General features: G+C 43.5%; 1 protein-coding gene across 2 annotated transcripts; it reads right to left on the bottom strand.

Moving 5' to 3' along the window:
• Window positions 1-557: 557 nt before the first annotated feature.
• LOC106567901 (Na(+)/citrate cotransporter) lies at window positions 558-25,010 on the bottom strand. 2 transcript variants are annotated; one of them, XM_014137773.3, is made up of 12 exons: window positions 24,422-25,010; window positions 22,400-22,528; window positions 20,621-20,757; window positions 20,126-20,451; window positions 19,673-19,862; window positions 19,354-19,476; window positions 18,898-19,110; window positions 4,387-4,496; window positions 4,191-4,306; window positions 3,917-4,078; window positions 3,190-3,327; window positions 558-2,983 (listed from the first exon to the last, which is right to left on the bottom strand). In XM_014137773.3, exons 1-12 carry the CDS (start codon window positions 24,548-24,550, stop codon window positions 2,855-2,857), a joined length of 1,902 nt encoding a protein of 633 aa, XP_013993248.1. In that variant the 5' UTR covers window positions 24,551-25,010; the 3' UTR covers window positions 558-2,854. The 2 variants fall into 2 exon arrangements, with proteins under 2 accessions (XP_013993248.1, XP_082816508.1); XM_082960382.1 differs by having other exon boundaries at window positions 20,621-20,714.
• Window positions 25,011-25,434: the final 424 nt, after the last annotated feature.

Genomic DNA, 25,434 nt, shown 5'->3' with positions numbered 1-25,434 from the left:
TGGGCATGACGCCTCTGCGTGTAGACATGGTCATCATGGAAATAAGGCAGCATTTATCTTCCTGGGGTCCAGGTTATATGTTCTTGATTGATACTATAAGGGCTATAATGCTCATGCCTCTGGCCCCCTGCTGAGCTGAAATGTCACTGTTTTCCCACAGCTCTACCTGCCCCAGACAGAGGGCCATAGTTCAATGCACCCTCCTGTTCTCACAATCCTCTGAATTACTGAACATATTTTTTTAAATCATTCAACCAAAGCATCCAATAACTTAACTGGGAGGGGAAAGATGAAATACACATGATATTCTTTGACTGAAGACTGTCAGTATGAGAGTTTTTTGTTGTTGTTGTCAACATGTCTGAGAACATGACTCTCTTTTGGTGTTGGTGGACTTTATCCTGTCCTGCGGCGTTTGTGTGGAGGAATACGCTCCTAGTCACTACCCACCATATGTGTTTGAAAAAAAGACCTGTTGTGGTAATGCATGGCATATACTGTACAGTGGGGTCCACAATTATTTGCACCCTTGATAAAGATGAGCAAAATAGACTGTATACAATACATAATACAAATACTAAGCTTTATTGCACGCTCACATTTTGACTTATTTTATACTAATACAATTGCTCAGATTTATTTTAACAAGTAATACATATATTATTGGCTCCTCTGTTTTCAGTACTCCAGCACCCTACCCTTGCAAGGATAATGACACTGAACCTTTCCTAAAATGTTTTAGGAGATTAGAGAACACATTGGGAGGGATCTTAGACCATTCCTCCATACAGAATCTTTACAGATCCTTGATGTCCTCTGCCTGCGCTTATGGACTGCCCTCTTCAAAGTTCGGAGACTGAAATGGCCATTGCAAATTGTAGATTTGTTGTCAATTAACAATGTCCTTGTGGATTTTGATGTGTGCTTGGGGTTATTGTCTTGCTGGAAGATTGTCAGGTTTTTAGCTAAATTGGTTATTACACTTACTGAAAAGCGTTTATCATTCAGTGCCTTCAGAAAGTACTCAGACCCCTTGACTTTTTCCACATTTTAAGTTACAGCCTTATTCCAAAATGGATAAAACAAATGTAATCCTCTGCAATCTACACACAATACCCCATAATGACAAAACAAAAACAGGATTTAAGAAATGTTTGCAAATGTATTAAATACAAAAACAGAAAAACCCTATTTACATAAGTATTCAGACCCTTTGCTTTGAGACTCGAAATTGAGCTCAGGTGCATCCTGTTTCCATTGATCATCCTTGAGATGTTTCTACAACTTGAATGGAGTCCACCTTTGGTAAATTCAATTGATTGGACATGATTTGGAAAGGCACACACCTGACTATATAAGGTCCCACAGTTGACAGTGCATGTCAGAGAAAAAACCAAGACATGAGGTCGAAGGAATTGTCCGTAGAGCTCCGAGACAGGATTGTGTCGAGGCACAGATCTGGGGAAGGGTACCAAAAAATATCTGCAGCATTGAAGGTCCCCAAGAACACAGTGGCCTCCATCATTCTTAAATGGAAGAAGTTCGGAACCACCAAGACTTCCTAGAACTGAGCAATCAGGGGGAGAAGGGCCTTGGTCAGGGAGGTGACCAAGAACCTGATGGTCACTTTGACAGAGCTTTAGAGTTCCCCTATGGAGATGGGAGAACCTTCCAGAAGGACAACCATCTCTGCAGCACTCCACCAATCAGGCCTTTATGGCCAGACGGAAGCCACTAATCAGTAAATGGCACATGACAGCCCACTTTGAGTTTGCCAAAAGGCACCTAAAGACTCACAGACCATGAGAAATAAGATTCTCTGGTATGATGAAACCAAGATTGAACTCTTTGGCCTGAATGCCAAGCGCCACATCTGGAAGAAACCTGGCACCATCCCTACGGTAAAGCATGGTGGCGGCAGCATCATGATATGGGGATGTTTTTCAGAGGTAGGGACTGGGAGACTAGTCAGGATCGAGGCAAAGATGAACGGAGCAAAGTACAGAAAGATCCTTGATGAGATCCTTCGGGACAAGTCTCTGAATGTCCTTGAGTGGCCCAGCCAGAGCTCGGACTTAAACCCGATCGAACATCTCTGGAGAGACCTGAAAATAGCTGTGCTGCAACGCTCCCCATCCAACCTGACAGAGCTTAAGAGGATCTGCAGAGAAGAATGGGAGAAACTCCCCAAATACAGATGTGCCAAGCTTTTAGCGTCATACCCAAGAAGACTCGAGGCTGTAATCGCTGCCAAAGGTGCTTCAACAAAGTACTGAGTAAAGGGTTTGAATACTTATGTAAATGTGATATCTTCGTTTTTAGTTTTAATAAATTAATAAATTAAATAAATTTTCTGAGCCTGATTTTGCTTTGTCATTATGGGTTATTGTGGGTAGATCGATGAGGAATAAGGCTGTAATAACAAAATGTGGAAAAAGTCAAGGGTTCTGAATACTTTCCAAAGGCACTGTAATTTTATGTAATATAATATATTTATATAATATCAATTGATATCACAATATTGCCATTAATACAAATATAAGTTATATACAGTATTACAGCTTTTACAAGTTATTTATCATCCGAGTTCTCCATGGCTCCCTCATTACCATATAATATAATAATATTATCTGTACAAAATAAGTATAAAATACGCTGATAATAAAGCAGTAAACCAGTGTTCCCATGGCCAGCCCTCTGTTGCACCAGTGAGGGTTGTCAGTGGTCTCCTGATAACACTCCCCGTTCCTCCTCCTCCCTCATCCCCTTTTTGGCATCGGTAGCAGTGGTATTGCAGTACAGGGGCATATGATGGTGTTTTGGGGGGGTCATCCCCCCCCCCCCCCCCCCCCCCTCATCCTCTTGTAGTGGTGTTAGCCCAGGAGGGGAAGGTGTCCAGGTTGAAAATGGCTCTACCCCAGCTGTTAATGGCCAGAGTGATACACAGGATCCCAAGGATGTTCATCACTATACCTGTCTTAGCCTAGAGGAGAGAGAGGGGTTAAAGCTGAGGTGGTGGTAGGTTGAGGGGATGGTGGATGAAGAATACGGTGCGAGGAGGGGGTTTAGATTTGGGGTGGGGTGGTAGGGTGAAATATATGCCAACATACAGTACATTAACTTATTATTCATACTTCCTACTGTATAGTAGGTACCTATAGAAGCAGAGGTCAAAAGTGGGGCTCTCACCATATCCGTCACCTTCAGGTATCCATAAGAGAACACGATGGCGTTAGGAGGCGTGGCGACAGGCAGCATGAAGGCAAAGGAGGCACTGAGGGTACAGGGTACCATCACATACAGTGGGTTCACTCCTATGGACTGGGACTGCAATAGAACACACACATATTAGCCAGCACATACGTATGTACGTATGTGCGCAAGCACATACATGCACACATATGAGTACACGCACAATTAGTAACCTACTATCCTGCAATGTGGATGTGAATAGGATGAATGAAAGTGTGTGTGGCTCTGTGTTGGCTCAGTTATCAAAGATTCTCGTCACTGAATGAACAGAGCTGAGAGCTCTACACACAGTGCTGCTACAGTCTCAATGTCTGGCCTCTAATGTGACCTATTAGTGTAAATAACCTGTCTTGTTTTCTCTCTGTATCTCTCGCTCTCTCTGAGTTGACTTTTTCACTCATTCAGCTCTTTCCCTCTGTCTTCTCTTGCTATTTGCTTATCTCTTTCATTCGTACATTCTCTCTTTCGCTCTCTGAGAGACTCTTCAGTAGTAGGCCTGGCTCAGATCCCCTATTGACCAGCTCTATTCAGTACAATCCAATTTTATGAAAAGGAAACTTGATCCCAGAATGAGAGAGCAATCGAGTGTGTGTGTGTGAGCGAGCGAGCGAGAGGAGGAGAGAGAGAAGTGTGTGTGTGGTTGGTTGAGTGTGGGTGGGTGTACCATGGAGGCTAGGATGGGCAGGAAGAGTGTAGCGGTAGCCACGTTGCTGGCACACTCAGTGAAGATGGCGGTGAGGAGACAGAGAATGACTGCGATGGCCCAGGGAGGGATAGAGCAGAGAGGTATCATCTGATCACCCAGCCACCGCGACAGACCAGACACCTGGATGGATACACACACATTCAAGCTTGTACATATGCACAGACTCATGCACGCACGCACGCAAGCACGCACGCATGCACATACGCACTCAAGGTTACACACACAAACACACCTCGCTGCCCTTAGCCAGAGCGAAGCCTCCTCCTAGCAGCAGTACAATGCTCCAGGGCATCTTCCTCTGGGTCACCTGCCAGGTCAGCAGGGCAGGGGTGGGGCCGCGAGGGGGCTCTGAGAGGAGAGAGGCACACACATGTCAAGTAATGTCTACAGTGTGTGTGTGCATGTGTGTGCATGTGTGTGTGTTTCACCTGTGTCAAAGCTCTGTGTTCTCCAGAAGCAGAGGTACCGGGGGGGCTCAGAGGGCAAGACGAACAGCAGCACGGCAATAAACACTGCTACTGTGGCATCAGTCACAAACCTGGAGAGGTTGGATGGTTGGAAGGTAAGGCCCTAGTAAAACAATCCTATAGGATTTGTGATTTTTCCATCGGAATCCTGTAGGATTCTCACAATCCTATAATATTTTGTTTCACCTCTATCAGAATCCTATTGGAATCCCGTTGGACTACTTTTTTCCTATTGGAAATCAAAAGTAATCCTATTGGATCCTATAGGATTTTGTGTCACCTCTATCAGAATCATATTGGAATGCCATTGGACTTCTTTTTTTCCTATTGGCAACCCTATAGTAGGATTTTGTGTCACCCCAATCAGTATCCTATTATAACTGTTTTCTTAATTAACCTCAATATTTTAAACCCATTAAATTATAGTTTGTGGCTCTGCAGAGAATCTCCGGTTTCCTAACATGAGCTATTCTAACAGTTGTATCCTTTACTGTGTGAATGAAAGAGCTGAGGGTACAGGATTTATTTCCTTATGAGGCTTTCAATGTTTTAGTCATATTTCCGTCATTGTACAGAATTTCAAATCACATTTTATTTGTCACATACACGTGTTTAGCAGATGTTATTGCTGGTGTAGAAAAATGCTTGTGTTTCTAGCTGAAACAGTGCAGTAATATCTAACAAGTAATATCTAACAATACACACAATCTAAAGTAAAGGAATGGAGTTAAGAATATATAGATATTTGGACGAGCAATGTCAGAGTGGCATAGACTAAGATACAGTAGAATAGGATAGAATACAGTATATACACAGTTTTGGTTTCGCATGTGTATAGAGAAGAAGCTCGTGGAAGAGGTTCCTACGCATTAGTTAAGTTTTCCAAATTTGCACTTTGCATTCCAGTTTCTTATTATCATATTTCATTGGTGAGTTCGTAAGTTACCTTTTTTATTCAAATGTCACACAACCTGAGGAGCAGAAGACCTGTAACTAACGTTTCAACCGCGATGGCAAACGTGAATGGTAATGGCGCCAACTCCAGTCCAACTGTTACAGAGCCTCATGCGGTCCCACTCCCCACAGATCTTCAGAACCTCCGTACGGTTCTGGTCTCGGAAATTACAGCTACCATTGCCACTCAGCTCAAAACTGCCATCGATGCTGCTCTGGCCCGCTTCTCCTCCGTCCTAGTTGGTGTCTGAGCCGCTGCGGATGAACAAGGTCACCAAATTGACGGCTTTGAACATGACCTGTGTGACTACAGTGACCGCATAGTAGCACTTGAGAAAACGGTCGCTCGTCTGAGCTCCGAAAACCAAAAGCTGATTGACAAAACCGATGACCTGGAATCCCGTTCTCGCCGTTGCAATCTTTGTGTTGTTGGTATACCAGAGAAATGTGAAGGAGGCGACTCAGTTAAGTTCATGTCAGAATTCTTCACGGATGTGCTGGGTCCGGCCATCGATCCATCACCCACGAAGCTGGATAGAGCCCACCGCATTGTCCCCTCCCCAGTGGGCGGAGACGACAACTCCAAGCCTAGAGTGTTTATTGTCAGTTTTCACAACTACTGTGACAAGGAGCGCATCCCCCAGAGGCAGGGCAGAGACCAGCTACACTTCTGCGGACGCAAGGTGTTCATCTTTCTTGACCTCAGCTCGAATGTCGCCAAGAAAATAGCAAAATTCCTCGATGTGAAACGTACACTTCATCAGAAGAAAGTGGAATTCTCACTCCGCTTCCCTGCTCGTCTGCACATTGAACACTAACGTTATTGAACTGATAAAAATGACTAATACCGTCTTGTGTGGTTGTCATTTAAACTACACATTTGGGAGGTCCTTTTTATTTGGCTAGATGGCTAGCATAGTAATGCATTGCTACAATTCCAAGCTTTTTCCGAGCTTTCTTTCCTTTGTTGTTTTTTTTTCTTTCTTTTCGTCTTTACCGTTTTGTGAATGCCTTTTCGAATGTATTTCACTGCTGGTGCTATGGAGCCTCTGCGTTAGGATAGGAAGGTTTTCTGTTTATATGCACCGAAGCTGCGCCTTTTTTGGTCCTATTTTTTTTGCTTTGCTTTTTTCATCAGTTTTCTCCGTTATCTTTGCAAATGCTTGGTCTGTTTTCACACCTTTTTCATTTCAATATTTTAGATGGCTAACAACACTAATAGTAGTACTATAGGTAGGCCTAATCTTATAAAGTTCGTATCTTGGAATACTACGGCAATGAACAATCCTGTCAAGAGGTCTAGGGTATTCTCTCATATGAAAAAGCTAAAAGCAGATGTGGTATGTTTTACAAGAGACCCATTTACCCATTAAACAAGGCTACAAAACTCCAGGTTTAGTCAGGTTTTCCATTAAGACTTTAACACCAAAGCCAGATTACTAATGTTATTTCAGACAGTCATGGGAGATATTTAATCATAACTGGCACCATTTGGCACACACCTGTAGTATTGGTCAATGTATATGCTCCCAATTTTGATGATGTTGAATTTGCCAATGGGTTGCTGGGGAAAATCCCGTCTCTGAACACCCATCTTTTGATATTTGGCGGGGATCTGAATTGTGTTATTAGCCCGGCTTTAGACCACTCCAACCACAGAACTATGTCTCCTTCTGCTATGTCAAAGTCCTTCTCAGGTTTTATAGTTCAGAATGGGTGTACAGATCCCTGGAGATTTCAGAAACCCCAGGCAAGAGAGTATTCTTTCTTTTCACATGTACACCATTCTTTTTCTCGTATTGACTATTTCTTTATTGATCATAAGTTACTTCCAAATGTAAATTCTTCTGAATATTTAACCATTGTAATTTCTGACAGATATTCATGGACCTTTAGCCCTCGACATAGTCCTATCAGGACAAACTCGTACTCCTCTCTTCTCCTGTCTGATGCAGACTTCTGTAACGTTATCTCCACTTCTATTGATCTTTTCTTTTTTTATAAATCAGACAAGCTCAACCTCTCATTCTTTCTTATGGGAATCACTTAAGGCCTATCTTAGAGGATACATTATTTCTTACTCTTCTCATTTAAACAAAACTTGGAAACCTAAACTAGAAGAACTCAAGCCATCCTTGACTTACACCATCAATATGCCCTGACGCCATCTCCAGAGCTATATAAGCAACGCTTGAACTTACAATCTGAATTCAATCTCTTGTCCACTAAAGATGCAGAACGGTTACTATTGCATTCACATGGTACCTACTATGAACATTGCGACAGGGCAAGTTGTCTGCTCGCACACCAATTAAAACGCAGTGTTGCTACCCGTCCGATTCCCCAAATGAAAGATTCCTCTCATAGCTTGATTTCTGACCCTATGGGGATCAATGACACCTTCAAATCTTTCTATTCCTCCGTGTATACATCTGAATTTCCATCAGATGCTGCCAATATGACTACATTTTTGGGTGAACTGGAGACTCCCACAGTTGAGGCTGAAACTGCAGATGACCTTGATTCTCCTCTCAACCTTGAAGAAGTTATTCAGTCTAACAAGTCAATGCAGAGCAGCAAGGCTCCAGGGCCTGATGGGTTTCCAACTTAAGAAATTCTATACCAAGTTAGCCCCTTTACTTTTATATATGTATAACGCATCACTTGAACAAGTGTCGTTGCCACCTATCCTAACACAGGCTTCAATAGCGCTTCTCCTTCACTTCCTGTTCTTAATTTAGGCCCCTAAGTCTCCTTAATGTGGATGTAAAGGTGCTGGCGAAGGTGATAGCGGGGCGTCTGGAAGTAGTCTTACCAGGACTCACATCGCAGGAACAAACCAGCTTTATAAAGGACAGATATTCTTTTTTTTTTTACATTCGGACGCTGTTTAATAGGATTTATTCTAAACAATTCTCCAACTCCCCTGAGGTGGTAACCTCCCTAGACGCAGAGAAGGCATTCAACAGAATTGACTGGGAGTACCTATTTGCTGTCCTTAAATTTTTTTGGATTTGGGGACAAATTTAGCTCATGGATCTGTCACTTGCATACATCTCCCCAGTGTCTGTACCAATGACACTCGTTCTGATTATTTTGCCCTGGAACGTGGGACACGCCAAGGCTGCCCACTGTCCCCTTTATTATTTGCCGGCGCCATTGAGACCCTTTCAGTAGCTTTACGGGCATACTCCGCTTTCCAAGGTGTAACGCGGGAAGGAGTTGAACATTGGTTATCATTATATGCAGATGATTTGTTACTCTATGTAAATAACTCTGTAACCTGTTTAAATTCTATCCTTTCCATACTGGTAAACTTTGGCTCCTTCTCTGGTTACAAGCTGAATCTCCAGAAAAGTGAGTGCTTCTCAATCAATCCAGCAGCGCTACAGCTCCAGCAGACAGACTTGCCATTTCAGCTTAGCCGCTCTGGTTTCAAATACCTTGGCGTGAACGTAACTCGTTCATTACATGCTCTTTTTTCTGCAAACTTTGCTCCTCTTGCGCAAATGAAAACTGATTTTCAGAGATGGGGTAGCTTATCACTATCACTTATAGGAAGGAGATTGTAAAAATGAACAGTTTACACAAATTCCTTTATCTATTTCAATCTGTCCCATTGTTTTTACCAAAATGTTTTTTTAAAGTCAATCAATTAGGCTGTTGCCACATTTATGTGGGGAGGAAAGGTACCCAGAGTCAGTAAATCTTTAATTCAGAGCTGCAAGTTTAGTGGAGGGCTGGCACTACCCAACTTTTTATACTAACTTTCAGAAATTGCCATTCTGGTTACATGCTCCAGATACCCCATGGTGCCACCTAGAGGCACATTCTTGTATTTCTGCTTCTCTTCCTGCTTTACTCTGCTCTTCTTTCCCAACATCCCCCTCTTGCTATACTCGGAATCCTATAGTGCTTTCCCCACTTAAGATTTGGTACAAGTTTCGATAACATTTTAAATTCTCTGCTGCATCTACTATGGGTCCTATTGATAAGAATCACTTATTCCCCGCTTCTCTAATAGATAATGCTTTCTCTTACTGGACAAGGAAAGGTAATAAGTCCTTCTAATTTTTTATAGTTTTCCCAACCTGGCCTCTAAATACTCTCTCTCCATCTAACTTTTTCCATTACCTTCAAATTAGGCATTGTGTCTCCTCCCAGTTTTCTGGCTTCCCCGCTCCACCCCCTTACCAACCCTGGGATGGCATATTGACTCTATTACCTCGACAGAAAGCAGTAATTTCTCAGATCTATTTGTGTATTTTGTCATTGGACAAACACTCCACCAACAAAATGAAATCTGCTTGGGAACGGGAAATGGGTGTTGAATTTACACAGGAGTGGTTGGATGAGGAGATGGATAGAGTGAAATTGAAATTAACCTGCATGCAGCCTTGTCCCTTGAAAGCTATTTTTGGCATTCCAGAAGACTTGTTCTCCTTGGACCCCAAACATGCCGATATTGTTGCTTTTACATCCTTATTAGCTTGACATAGAATTATTCTCCAGTGGAAGTCTGCTCAGCCCCCCTCTACTTCTCAATGGCTCAACGATGTAATGTTCTTCCTAAAGCTTGAGAAAATTAAGTATTCTCTTATGGGTTCCAATGAGACATTTGTTAGAAAATGGCAACCATTTATATCATATTTTAATGGCTTGCAGAGGCTCCCCTCTGATGACATGCTTTAAGGTTTCCCAGTAGGCATTACCAGAAGTCATTACATAATAGGTACAATCATCAATATAATGCTATAATGCTGTTTTTTTTATCTCTTATTCATATCAAAATATTTTTTAAACTGCATTGTTGGTTAGGGGCTCGTAAGTAAACATTTCACTGTAAGGTCTACACCTGTTGTATTCGACGTGTGTGACTAATACAGTTTGATTTGATTAGATCCAGTCCAAGCAAGTTTGTCCAAGGTTTACTGATCATTTATTTATGTTTTTGTATATTGAATCTGTATTGAGTTGTTTGTATATTCCCATCCCCCTGTATTCTTGAAGGTCTATTTGGTGTGATATCTCTGTAGAATTTTTGTTTTCGAGGACAGAATTGAGGGAGGGTATGGGATGGGAGGGAGGGAATCGAGGTGGGTGGACTGAGGTAGGGCGGAGAGGTAGGGAAGGGACTAGGGGGTTGGGTGGATGTGTTGTATGGAGGGAGGGAAGGAGGGTGGTTGGGATATGGTAAAATCTTTGTACTTACATTGATGTACATTCTGTAAAGCTTGAAGAAAAAATACAAATAATAAAGAATACAGTAAATACATATGAGTAATGCAAAATATGTAAACATTATTGAAGTGACTAGTGTTTCAATTATTAAAGTGGCCAGTGATTTCAAGTCTATGTATATAGGGCAGCAGCCTTTAATGTGCTAGTGATGGCTATTTAACAGACTTGAGATGGCCTTGAGATAGAAGCTATTTTTCAGTCTCTCGGTCCCAGTTTTGATGCACCTGTACTGACCTCGCCTTCTGAATGATAGCGGGGTGAACAGGCAGTGGCTCAGGTGGTTGTTGTCCTTGATTATCTTTTTGGCCTTCCTATGACATCGGGTGCTGTAGGTGTCCTGAAGGGCAGGTAGTTTGCCCCCGGTGATGCGTTGGGCAGACCGCACCACCCTCTGGAGAGCCCTGCAGTTGTGGGTGGTGCAGTTGCCGTACCAGTAGGTGATACAGCCCGACAAGATGCTCTCAATTGTGCATCTGTAAAAGTTTGTGAGGGTTTTAGGTGCCAAGCCAAATTTCTTCAGCCTCCTGAGGTTGAAGAGGCGCTGTTGCACCTTCTTCACCACACTGTCTGTGTGGGTGGATCATTTCAGTTTGTCAGTGATCTGTACGCCAAGGAACTTGAAGCTTTCCATCTCCTCCACTGCGGTCCCGTCGATATGGATAGGGGGGGGCTCCCTCTGCTGTTTCCTGAAGTCCACGATCAGCTCCTTTGTTTTGTTGACGTTGGCTGAGAGGCTATTTTCCTGGCACCACATTCACAGGGCCCTCACCTCCTCCCTGTAGGCTGTCTCGTCATTGTTGGTAATCAGGCCTACTACTGTTGTGTCATCTGCAAACTTGATGATTGAGTTGGAGGCGTGCGTGGACACGCAGTCATGGGTGAACAGGGAGTATAGAGGGGGCTGAGCATGCACCCTTGTGGGGCCCCAGTGTTGAGGATCAGCAAAGTGGAGGTGTTGTTTCCTACCTTCACCACCTAGGGGCGGCCCGTCAAGAAGTCCAGGACCCAGTCGCACAGAGCGGGTTTCAGACCCAGGGCCTCAAGCTTAAGAGCTTGGAGGGTACTATGGTGTTGAATTCTGAGCTATGAACAGCATTCTTACATAGGTATTCCTCTTGTTCAGATGGGATAGGGCAGTGTGCAGTGCGATGGTGATGCATCGTCTGTGGATCTATTGGGGCGGTAAGCAAATTGAAGTGGGTCTAGGGTGTCAAGTAAGGTAGAGGTGATATGATCCTTGACTAGTCTCTCAAAGCACTTCATGATGACAGAAGTGAGTGCTACGGGGCGATAGTCATTTAGTTCAGTTAATTTTGCTTTCTTGGGTACAGGAAAAATGATGGTCATCTTGAAGCATGGGGGGGGACAACAGACTGGGATAGGGAGAGATTGAATATGTCCGTAAACACTCCAGCCAGCTGGTCTGCGTATGCTCTGAGGAACGCGGCTAGGGATGCCGTCTTTGCCGGAAACCTTGTGAGGGTTAACATGCTTAAACGTTTTACTCACGTCGGCCACAGAGAAGGAGAGCCCACAGTCCTTGGTAGCGGGCCACGTCGGTGGCACTGTGTTATCCTCAAAGTGGGCGAAGAAGGAATGGTTCTTATCCAGAAGCAAGACGTTAGTGCCTGCCACATGGCTGGTTCTCTCTATGTAGTCCACATACGTCTCGTGTATGAGCCGTTGAATTGCGACTCCACTTTGTCTCTATACTGATGTTTTTCCTGTTTGATTGCCTTACGGAGGAAATAACTACACTGTTTGTATTCTGCCATATTCCCAGTCACCTTGCCATGGCTAAATGTCATGGATCGCGCTTTCAGTTTTGCACGAATGCTGCCATCTGTCCACGGTTTCTGGTTAGGGTAGGTTTTAATAGTCACAATGTGTATAACATCTCCTATACACTTCCTGATAAACTCAGTCACCATATCAGTGTATTTGTCTATGTTGTTCCATGGAGGCTACCCAAAACATATCCCAGTCCGCGTGATCAAAACGATCTTGAAGCGTGGTTTCCGATTGATCAGACCAGCATTGAATAGTCCTTAGCACGGGTACTTCCTGTTTACGTTTCTGCCTATAGGAAGGGAGGAGCAAAATAGAGTCGTGATCAGATTTGCCAAAGGGAGGATGGGGGAGGGCCTTGTAGGCATACCGGAAGTTGGAGTAGCAGTGGTCGAGTGTTTTAGCAGCGCGAGTACTACAGTCAATCTGTTGATAGAACTTCGGTAACATTTTTTCTCAAATTTGCTTTGTTAAAATCCCCAGCTACAATAAATGCAGCCTCAGGATATGTGGTTTCCAGTTTGCACAAAGTCCAGTGTAGTTCCTTGAGGGCCGTCGTAGTATCGGCTTGAGGGGGAATATACATGGCTGTGACTGTAACCGAAGAGAATTCTCTTGGGTGAAAAAAAGGACTGAGTTCCTGTATGTTATCACAATCACACCATGAGTAGTTAATCATGAAACATACACCCCCGTCCTTCTTCTTCCCGGAGAGATATTTTCCTGTCTGCGTGAAGAACTGAGAACCGAACTGGCTGAACGGACACAGTATATCCTGAGAGAGCCATGTTTCCGTGAAACAGAGTATGTTACAATCCTTGATGTCTCTCTGGAAGGATATCCTTGCCCTGAGCTCGTCAACTCTATTATCCACAGACTGAACATTAGCGAGTAATATACTCGGAAGCGGTGGGTGGTGTGCGCGCCTACTGAGTCGGACTAAAAGTCCCCTCTGAGTACCTATTTTCCTTCGGCTGTGTTTTGGAACAGCCTCTGGAATCAGTTCAATTGCCCTGGGGAACAAAGGATCCGGTTCGGGAAAGTCGTATTCCTGGTCCTAATGCTGGTAATGCTGGTGAGTTACCACCGCTCTGATATTCAAAAGTTCTTCCCAGCTGTATGTAATAACACAAACATTTCCTGAGCTAATAATGTAAGAAATAAAACATAAAAATGAAATACTACAAAGTTTCCTAAGAGCACGGCAGCCCTATCCGTCGGCTCCATTTCCCATATGTTAGCTTAGTAGAAACTCAGCTCCGGGCACTTCGATCTAAAGTGCCCAAATTCAGCATTTTGACATGTCCCTCCGTCAACCCTGTGTCACTTCTAGGAAGATTTTAACCCACTTAATCCCCAAATGTCTCCAAGTTTCACCATCATTGTAAAGCCCTAGTTATTTTGTTTCTTTGACAGTCATTTTTGAAGATCATAATTTATTCTATGTGATTAGTGATTCATTTGCATTTGTCCCTCATTTTGTCAACCATGTTACGTGAACTGAACTCTCGTTTTAATATGGTAAAACAATTCCCTTTTAAATATATTTTTTGAAGAAACATTGAACATCTAATAGTGAAATCATCAGTCAAAAGCAGGAAAGCTGGTTCTACTCTTTTTGGCAATTTTCTGGTGTTTTTTGGTGAACAACTGAGCGGCTTGAGCATAACACATCAACCCTGTTACCCATAGATAGGCAGGCACAAAATAATATCAATAAATGTGAAGCTTGCATTCAATTGAAACTCTCTGTTTGCACACAACAGCCCACTGGCCACAGACATCAATTCAATGTCTATTCCACGTTGGGTCAATGTAATTTCATTGAAATTATGTGGAAAGAACATTGACTCAACCAGTGTGTGCCCAGTGGGAAGCTTTCATTCTCCCTGTAACAAGGGGATTTATGGCTGATTTAAGAAGAAATAATAAACCTTGCTATAGTCAATCCTTTTACTTTATTTGGCACTTAATAAGCACTTACTATAGTAATTTACAAAAACAAATCCTCTTGAGATGGGAAAACTTGTTTTTTATGAAGTTGAACATGTGCTCTTTATGACAGAATGTTAAAATTAGGTGGAAAAAAATAGAAAATTGACCACGTTACACTTCTCAAAAGGCTGGTAATTGGTAGAATGACCCAGGTTCTCAACCTATTCAACACACCACCACAATATCAAATCAAAGTTTATTTGTCACGTGCGCCGAATACAACAGGTGTACCAGGCAGTGATGCAACCAGTCAGGATGCTCTCGATGTTGCAGCTGTAGAACCTTTTGAGGATCTCAGGACCCATGCCAAATCTTTTTAGTTTCCTGAGGGGGAATAGGCTTTGTCGTGCCCTCACGACTGTCTTGGTGTGTTTGGACCATTCTAGTTTGTTGTTGATGTGGACACCAAGGAACTTGAAGCTCTCAACTTGCTCCACTACAGCCCCATCGATGAGAATGGGGGCGTGCTCGGTCCTCCTTTTCCTGTAGTCCACAATCATCTCCTTAGTCTTGGTTACGTTGAGGGATAGGTTGTTATTCTGGCACCACCCGGCCAGGTCTCTGACCTCCTCCCTATAGGCTGTCTCGTCGTTGTCGGTGATCAGGCCTACCACTGTTGTGTCGTCTGCAAACTTAACAATGGTGTTGGAGTCGTGCCTGGCCATGCAGTCGTGGGTGAACAGGGAGTACAGGAGAGGACTGAGCATGCACCCCTGGGGGGCTCCAGTGTTGAGGATCAGCGTGGCAGATTTGTTGCTACCTACCCTCACCACCTGGGGGTGGCCCGTCAGGAAGTCCACGATCCAGTTGCAGAGGGAGGTGTTTAGTCCCAGGATCCTTAGCTTAGTGATGAGCTTTGAGGGTACTATGGTGTTGAACGCTGAGCTGTACCCAATGAATAGCATTCTCACATAAGTGTTCCTTTTGTCCAGGTGGGAAAGGGCAGTGTGGAGTGCAATAAAGATAGCATCATCTGTGGATCTGTTTGGGCGGTATGCAAATTGGAGTGGGTCTAGGGTTTCTGGGATTATGGTGTTGATGTGAGCCATTACCAGGGATTCAAGGCTGCAAGTTAATTTGCAGTATGACTAATAGAAAAATCATATTTTGGAACCAGTCCTATTGGTCACCTATAAGATTTTAATAGGCACTTTTATAATCCCTAGGCTAGGTGACAAGTGGCTGTAATTCAAGTGTCTGGGAGATTTAGGCTGATAGAATTGTATTTTATAGGATCCTATAGGATTTCAGTATAAGAATCCAATAGAACAATCCTATCAGATTTTGGAACCAGTCCTATTGGACTCCTATAAGATTCTATCCTACAGGATAGCTTCCAGAATCTGATAAGATTTGCTATTGGATTGTAATAGGATTTTTCTATTTGAATCCTATAGGATATTTTAGGGGGTTAGACTGTGTGGGGTTAGGAGGCAGCAGGGGATTAGGGTAGGGGTATACATGGATTAGGAGTTAGGGAGAGGTGCAGCAGAGGGAGGCCGGGGAGAGGCCTTCCAATCCTTTTCTGAACACTAACTAATTATAACCCAATGACAATGTGATGAAGGACTTAACAATTGGCTCCAAACAGGACCTTAAATGTACAGTTGAAGTCAGAAGTTTACATACACTTAGGTTGGAGTCATTAAAACTCGTTTTTCAACCACTCCACAAATTTCTTGTTAACAAACTATAGTTTTGACAAGTTGGTTATTACATTTACTTTGTGCATGACACAAGTCATTTCTTACAGACAGATTATTTCACCTAAAATTCACTGTATCACAATTCCAGTGGGTCAGAAGTTTACATATCCTAAGTTGACTGTGCCTTTAAACAACTTGGAAAATTCCAGAAAATGATGTCATGGCTTTAGAAGATTCTGATAGGATAATTTACATCATTTGAGTTAATTGGAGGTGTACCTGTGGATGTATTTCAAGGCCTACCTTCAAACTCAGTGCCTCTTTGCTTGACATCATGGGAAAATCAAAAGAAATCAGCCAAGACCTCAGAAAAACAATTGTAGACCTCCACAAGTCTGGTTCATCCTTGGGAGCAATTTCCAAAGGCCTGAAGGTACCACCTTCATCTATACAAACAATAGTACGCAAGTATAAACACCATGGGATCACGTAGCCATCATACCGCTCAGGAAGGAGACGCGTTCTGTCTCCTGGAGATGAACGTACTTTGGTGTGAAAAGTGCAACTGAATCCCAGAACAACAGCAAAGGACCTTGTGAAGATGCTGGAGGAAACAGGTACAACAGCATCTATATCCAGAGTAAAACAAGTCCTATATCGGCATAACCTGAAAGGCCGCTCAGCAAGGAAGAAGCCACTGCTTAAAAACCGCCATAAAAAAGCCAGACTACAGTTTGCAACTGCACATGGGGACAAAGATCGTACATTTTGGAGAAACGTCCTCTGGTCTGATGAAACAAAAATATAACTGTTTGGCCATAATGAACATCATTATGTTTGGAGGAAAAAGGGGAGGCTTGCAAGCTGAAGAACACCATCCCAACCGTAAAGCACGAGGGTGGCAGCATCATGTTGTGGGGGTGCTTTGCTGCAGGAGGGGCTGGTGCATTTTACAAAATAGATGGCATCATGAGGAGGGAAATTATGTGGATATATTGAAGCGACATCTCAAGACATCAGTCAGGAAGTTAAAGCTTGGTCGCAAATGGGACTTGCAAATGGACAATGACCCCAAGCATACTTCCAAAGTTGTGGCAAAATGGCTTAAGGACAACAAAGTCAAGGTATTAGAGTGGCCATCACAAAGCCCTGACCTCAATCCTATAGGAAATTTGTGTGCAGAACTGAAAAAGCATTTGCGAGCAAGGTGGCCTACAAACCTGACTCAGTTACACTACATCTGTCAGTGGGAATGGGCCAAAATTCACCCAACTTATTGTGGGAAGCTTGTGGAAGGCTACTTGAAATGTTTGACCAAAGTTAAACAATTTAATGACAATGCTACCATTGTATGTAAACTTCCGACCCACTGGGTATGTGATGAAAGAAATATAAGCTGAAACATATCATTCTCTCCACTATTATTCTGACATTTCACATTCTTAAAATAAGGTGGTGATCTTTACTGACCTAAGACAGGGAACTTTTACTAGATGGATGAAATGTCAGGAATTGTGAAAAACTGAGTTTAAATGTATTTGGCTCAGGTGTATGTACATTTCCGACTTCAACTGTATACAGAGAGCTAACATTAATAATATCCATGTCAATCCGGCATGGCTCAAAGTGGAGGAGAGAATGACTTCATCACTACTTGTTTTTGTAAGAAGTATTGACATGCTGAATGCAGCGAGCTGTCTGTTTAAAGTACTAGCACACCGCTCAGACACCCATGCATACCCCACAAGACCTGCCATCAGAGGTCTCTTCACAATCCCCAGAACAGACTATGGGAGGCGCACAGTACTGCATAGAGCCATGGCTACATGGAGCTCTATTCCACATCAGGTAACTGATGCAAGCAGTACTATCAGATTTAAAAAAAGATACAAATACACCTTATGGAACAGCGGGGACTGTAAAGAGACACACAGGCACAGACACACTCATGCATATCCACATGTACATATCCACAACACGCACACTTTACACACTCGTACACATATATTTTGTATTGTAGATATGTGGTAGTAGAGTACAGCAGTGGCCTGAGGGCACACACGTAATGTGTTGTGAAAGTGCTATGAAATGTAATGTCATGTAATATTTGTAATTGTATATATTACTGCCTTAATGTTGCTGGACCCCAGGAAGAGTAGCTGCTACCTTGACAGCAGGTAATGGGGATCCTTAATAACTACAAATACAAATAAAGAGTGGATTGACGTAATGGACAGAGCATGTTTGATGACCTTAGCCCCAGTTTGATCCAGGATTCTGTTATAATCAACACCTGTTTCCATGGTGATGTGCCCATTCATAGATTGACAGACGTCACATATGCCCTCTGTGATAGGGAGGTCACATGACCAGATAAAAGAGAACACAGTGTGTGCCTCTCCTGCCCATCGATCTGTTTGTCATAAAGAAGTGTGCTTTCTCTCTCATTCACTTTAGTGAGATCATGTTTCCCAGACTCTGTGTGTGCATGTGCCTATGCAAGTCTTTGTGTGTGCTGGTCAGAGCGTGTGTACGTGCACAAGTTTGTGTTTCTGTGTGTCAAAGTTCAGAACATGTTTATTGATGTAACACAGACGGTTTACTCTGTGAACGACAGGTTTTGTCCGTTTGTGTTTGTTTTCTCCAGTTCCCCATGACCTGACACTTGTTCTAACAGAAGGTTCTGGGTCTAAAGACAACTCAGGTAGCCTATCCTTCAGATCAAGCTTGTGTTACTGTGCATGTGTCTGTATATTTCCACCTGCTAGTGTTTTGTGTGTGAGCCTGTGTGGTTGAGTGTATATATATGGTGTGTACAGTATTTCACTGTGTGGTGTGTGTTACATACTCTGCCTTTGTGTTGAAGATGTGGGTTGCCCATCCGTTGATGAAGCCTGGGCTTCGTGTGAACCACAGCACCACCAGCAGAATGAACAGCCCCAGGACACTCAACTCTCCATAGGACACTGGCCCCAGACGACGATGCTCCTCACGGATCAAATCATACGCTGCATGTTCTTTCGCTGACTGCACAGCACCACAGCCCCACGTACGCTTCAGACTAGAGAGGAAGAGTGGGAGAAAGGGACAAGAGAAATGAGTGGGGGAGCAAAAGAGAAGGGGGTGAGAGAAAGACAGACTGAGTGAGAGAGAGAGATTATTTAAGAAGCAGAGTGAGTGAGAGAGACATTGCCCCTATTTAGCCTATGCAAACCTTTACAAATATCATGTCATGGTTGAACTGAGAGAGAGGAGAGAGTAGAGTTAAAATAATGCACTGTGATGCTCTGGCCAGGTCACTCACTCGAAGCCGATGAAGACGAGTTGGAGCCAGAGCCAGGCCAGCGTCAGCATTAGCAGCATTGTGGGGAAGGCAAAGGCGAACCACGAGGCAAAGTTAACCACGTCACCGTTCTGAGGGAAGAGTCTGACAGTGGGTTTCTGTTAAGAACTTCACTTCTCAAAAATGTTAAATGTCAGTTGATCAACACGATATGTTCAGACTCCCATATCTATATTCATATATATGGGATATACACTAATATTTGCGAGGTGTGTGTCTGTGAGAGGTACATACGCCATGCGTGTGTGCGTGTGTGCGTGCGTGTGTGTGTGTTACATACTGGCTCATCTGCCCTGTGAGGACGAGGTTGGGTCCGGTACCAGTGAGAGTGGCAGTGCCTCCGATGCTGGCAGCATAACACACACACAACATCAAGCCTTTACACATTTTCATCCTCTCCTTCTCCTCCTCTTCCTCCCCAACCTGCTCCTCTGCTGCAGTCCCCTCCTTCAAGACCATGGACATTACCACTTTATACAGAGAGGGAGGGGGAGACAATACCACTATATATTAGAGAAGTTTGGGAATCAGGACAACCAAGAGGTCACAGCCAAAGTTGTTAGCTAGGCAGGCTATAGTGTGCCTGTTGCCTGTAGACATACAGCCTAAGTTTACTTTTGTCTGAAATCGCCATGTACATGTAACTGTATTATGGTGTGTTGGTGAGAAGGCAGTACTCCAGTCTCACCTAGCCCCCTGCTCTGACCTCTGCCCCCAGCCCAGTGCCCCTCACCTGGCTTCCCATCAGTCAGAGAGTTGTCCTGGTGACCTGGCTTGTCTGGGGAGTCCACTTTATCCTCTGTGGCTGGTTTCTTCAGTGGAATGTGATTGTCCTGGATGATAAGTTTGTCCTGTGGGTTTGAACTGTTCTCCAGTTTTTCCTCGGGAGTCATACCATTCTCCTGGCTCTGGGGGATGGGCAAGGGGTTCTCCCCACTCTGTGGGCTGTTGAGCTGCTCCAGGACAGCCTGGACAATGGGGACCATCATAGCTGTGGTGGCTGTGTTACTGATCCACATGGACAGGAACGCTGTCACACCCATGAACCCTAGCATCAGACTGGCGTGGACAGCGAAAGGGGAACAGAAAGAGAAAAGAGGAAGTGGAGAAGGAGGAAGGAATGCTAGGCTTTAGCTCAGTGGGTTTACATGGTCTTGAATTTTGCAGACAATCCTGATTTGATACCTGAAAAACTGATAAAGATAGACACCTGTGATTAGCTACTCACAGAGCAGGCCGCACCCCCACAACAAGTAGAACCCTGAGAGCGATGCGCTTGTGAAGGTTCCATGACTCCACGGCAACAGCCACCATCAGACCGCCTACAAACAGCATGTTGGTGTCCTTCAGGTACTGCATACACACCTGATACAGATGTAGGATCTTACTTTGAGCTAGTTTGCTACAGCAGGAAAATAATCTCTCAACAGGAAATGTCTATTATTATGTGGATTATAATTAATGGACATTTTTGTAGGGGTTGATACAATATATACACAAGTATGTGGACACCCCTTCAAATTAGTGGATTTGGCTATTTCAGCCACACCCTTTGCTAACAGGTGTATAAAATTGAGCACACAGCCATGCAATCTCCATAGACAAATATTGGCAGTAGAATGGATTTACGGCAGAGCTCAGTGACTTTCAACATGGTGCCGTGATAGGATAACACCTTTCAAACAAGTCAGTTCGTCAAATTTCTGCCCTGCTAGAGCTGCCCCGGTCAACTGTAAGTGCTGTTATTGTGAAGTGGAAATGCCTAGGAGCAACAACGGCTCAGCTGGGTCCGCCGAGTGCTGAAGCGTGTAAAAATCGTCTCTCCTCAGTTGCAACACTCACTACCGAGTTCCAAACTGCCTCTGGAAGCAACATCAGCACAAGAACTGTTCATTGGGAGCTTCATGAAATGGGTTTCCATGGCCAAGCAGCCGCATAGAAGCGTAAGATCACCACGTGCAATGCCAAGCGTCGGCTGGAGTGGTGTAAAGCTCACTGCCATTGGACACTGGAGCAGTGGACACGCGTTCTCTGGAGTGATGAATCCGCCTCACCATCTGGCAGTCTGACGGACAAATCTGGGTTTGGCGGATGCCAGGAAAATGCTACCTGCCCCAATGCATAGAGCCAACTGTAAAATTTGGTGGAGGAATAATAGTCTGGGGCTGTTTTTCATGGTTCGGGCTAGGCCCCTTTGTTCCAGTGAAGAGAAGTCTTAATGCTACAGCATACATTGACATTCTAGAGGATACTGTGCTTCCAAATTCGTGGCAACAGTTTGGGGAAGGCCCTTTCCTGTTTCCACATGACAATGCCCCCGTCCATAATTTTTTTAATCGATTATTTATTTAACTAGGCAGTTAAGAACAAATTCTTATTTACAATGACGGCCTACCACGGCCAAACCCTAACCCGGACGACGCTGGGCAAATTGTGCACCACCTTATGGGACTCCCAATCACAGCCGGTTGTGGTACAGCCTTGAATCAAACCAGGGTCTGTAGTGACGCCTCTAGCACTGAGATGCAGTGCCTTAGACCGCTGCGCCACTCGGCGAGATAGGTGTGGAAGAACTTGACTGGCCTGCACAGAGCCCTGACTTCAACCCCATCGAACACCTTGGGATGGATTGGAATGCCGACTGCGAGCCAGGCCAAATCGCTCAACATCAGTGCCCAACCTTACTAATGCTCTTGTGGCTTAATGGAAGTAAGTTCCCGCAGTAATGTTCCAACATCTAGTGGAAAGCCTTCCCAGAAGAGTGGAAGCTGTTATAGCAGCAAATGTAGTGTACATTTTCGGTAAGGGAAAATCAAGTCAAAGTGGAAATTACAAACTTCAAAAGCCTTTTTAAACCTCAAATACGCTACAAGTTTTACATTTCCTTTCCATTGCAGGAAAGTTCTCCTGCAGCAGGGTGCTCAAATTAAGATCCTACATCTTTACGCACGTACGTGAGAGATTGTCTTTGTATGTGTGCACGCTTGTGTGTGTGAGGGAAGTGTACCTGCTTGGACTCCATGATGCCAAACAGAGGGAAAAGGACAGTGGGCAGGAGAGCAGTCACCGCTAGTGGCAATACCTCAGTACACCAGTACACTGCCATCAGAGCTATTACATAGGCACATTTTGCCTCCTGCAACACACACAGTTACAATACTTTTTTTAGAGCCATATAGAGTACAGAGAACCCAAATATTCTTTAGGTCAAAAGGACACAAACACACACAAAATAACTGAAGCACATGAACACATAATGTTCTCTGTGTCTGGTGGTGCCATTGTATAAACATTGATCTGCGATGTGAATTCGTCGAGCTCAAGTAATGTAAACTTGAACTTCAACACCCTATGGTGTGACGAGGAAATGTTTCCTCCCTCTTCTATGCCAGGAGTGGGAGGCCCCGGTGCACAACTGAGCAAGAGGACAAGTACATTAGAGTGTCTAGTTTGAGAAACAGACGCCTCACAAGTCCTCAACTGGCAGCTTCATTAAATAGTACCTGCAAAACGCCAGTCTCAAAGTCAACAGTGAAGAGGCGACTCCGGAATGCTGGCCTTCTAGGCAGAGTTGCAAAGAAAAAGCCATATCTCAGACTGGCCAATAAAAAGAAAAGATTAAGAAGGGAAAAAGAACAGACACTGGACAGAGGAACTCTTACAAGAAGGCCAACATCCCAGAGTTGCCTCTTCATTGTTGACGTTGAGACTGGTGTTTTGTGGGTACTATTTAATGAAGCTGCCAGTTGAGGACTTGTGAGGTGTCTGTTTCTCAAACTAGACACTCTAATGTACTTGTTGTCTTGCTCAGATGTGCACCAGGGTCTCCCACTCCTCTTTCTATTCTGGTTAGAGACAGTTTGCGCTGTTCTGTGAAGGGAGTGGTACACAGCGTTGTTTCTGGCCATTTGGAGCCTGTAATCGAACCCACAAATGCTGATGCTCCAGATACTCAACTAGTCTAAAGAAGGCCAGTTTTATTGCTTCTTTAATCAGCACAACAGTTTTCAGCTGTGCTAACATCATCGCAAAATGGTTTTCTAATGATCAATTAGCCTTTTAAAATGATAAACTTGGATTAGCTAACACAACGTGCCATTGGAACACAGGAGTGATGGTTGCTGATAATGGGCCTCTGCACGCCTATGTAGATATTCCATAAAAAATCTGCCGTTTCCAGCGACAATAGTCATTTACAACATTAACAATGTCTACACTGTATTTCTGATCAATTTGATGTTATTTTAATGGACCAAAAAAATGCTTTTCTTTCAAAGACAAGGAACAATTTTAATGACCCCAAACTTTTTTGGTAGTGTATGTGCTGCGCAAATTCAATCAGTGTTCAGACAAGAGTAATTATACAGTTTTAGAATCCTTATTACTTCAGCACCCCTACTTCCCATGGCTATAACCTTCTGTCTTATGTAACCATACCAAATTTAACATATCACACTAATTTGAGTTGTCACGGATTTCCTTTTACTATATTACGTGTAGTCTTTGAGACCAGGCTGCTTAGCGGGGCAGTTCTATCTTAAGAGGACAACAAAGGGTTAAAGACAACACGAGAGCTCTGCGCCAAGTTCACCCCTGGCGCAAGCTGAAGGAATGTGTCACCCCCTTGTCACACCAGGTCCTGACCCTGTTACCCTCTGAACATTTGTAGGAATTTCCATTTTCTGAATTGGCAGAATAAGTGCTCTCTTCTGAAAAATAAATGAACATAATACATCTGTGTGTGTGTGCATGCGTGTGTGTTTGTGTGTCTGTGCATGCGTGCGTGTGTGGGGGAGGTCTAAAGGAATAAATGTTTAAGTCAAAATCACCATGCGTCAGGTGTACAAATGAATAATTCATGAAATATCTAACAAGACGATAGAATACTAGTAGGTTCTTATTGAAATATTTTAAATCATTATACAGATAGCATACTCTTGGTGCAGAAAGCAGAAAGACTAGGCCTAGATGGTGTGAAGAGGAGATAGGGACCCCTGGAATAAGTCCGTTCCAGAAATTTGGTGCATACCGTGGTTCCGATCAGTAGAGGCAGCGGGAGGAGCAGGAACGGTGTACAGAACAGAATGACCCCATCCTTGAACATCCACATAATCTGGAACGAAGACACCATCTTCGCTCGATCAGAGAATACTGACATAAATTAGAGTTGCACGTGTCCCGTCCCAGGGAAGAAAGCAAAAATTATGAGGGAGAGCGTGAGAGAACTCAGATACCTCCGGCTTTACAGTTGGGACACGACTGCACATGACATCTCTCTGTCTCTCTCTTTACTCTCTCTCTGTGTTTTTTTTACTCTCTCTCTCTGTGTGTATGTGTGTGTGTGTACAAAGGGGTGGCAACACTTTTGAGTGGCATTCTTGTGTGTGTGTGAGTGAGTGTGTGTGAGAGCTAGAGAGAGAACAAATGTTGAGTAGCATTTATACTTAAATATTAACTTAGAAAGAAATCTTAGATAGGAAAATAAAACTAGAATGTACTGTATTCTGAGAGAGACATAAGGGGGAGGAGACAGATAGATAGGGTTTCCTTGGAACAGCAGTGGGTGCTGGGAAACTACAAACTTTCTATGTAAAGTTACACCACACACACACACACACACACACACACACACACACACACACACACACACACACACACACACACACACACACACACACAATTTCCTATAAAAATAACTTATTTCAAATACTATTTCAAATACCTAGATTCAATGCATGAGAGTGTATTTGAGTCAATGCATTTGTGTATTTTCAAATACATGCCAATAGTTTCCAAGTGTATTTCCAAATGCATTCCAATATTCAACTACTTGTCTTTTCAAATAAAGCATATTTGAATACTTACTTTGAAATGTACAGAACCAGTCAAAAAGTTTGGACACACCTACTCATTCAAGGGTTTTTATTTATTTTTTACTATTTTCTACGCTGTAGAATAATAGTGAAGACATCAAAACTATGAAATAACACATATGGAATCATGTAGTAACCAAAAAAGTGTTAAACAAATCAAAATATATTT

The sequence above is a fragment of the Salmo salar genome, chromosome 13 (genome assembly GCF_965601325.2).
Source record: "Salmo salar chromosome 13, fSalSal1, whole genome shotgun sequence".
In the NCBI taxonomy this organism is placed as follows: domain Eukaryota; kingdom Metazoa; phylum Chordata; class Actinopteri; order Salmoniformes; family Salmonidae; genus Salmo; species Salmo salar.
The sequence above is the reverse complement of the archived record's forward strand: the minus strand, read 5'-3'. Positions and strand labels throughout refer to the sequence as shown.

Bases quoted from the DNA above. Each gene is read 5' to 3' on its own strand.
- LOC106567901 (XM_014137773.3), bottom strand. From the start codon at position 24,550: ATGTCAGTATTCTCTGATCGAGCGAAGATGGTGTCTTCGTTCCAGATT. The intron at 19,863-20,125 runs GTGAGGGGCACT...CTCTGTATAAAG, and splicing joins TCTGACTGATGGGAAGCCAG to TGGTAATGTCCATGGTCTTG. The intron at 4,497-18,897 runs GTATGTAACACA...CAACCTCTCCAG, and splicing joins ATCTTCAACACAAAGGCAGA to GTTTGTGACTGATGCCACAG.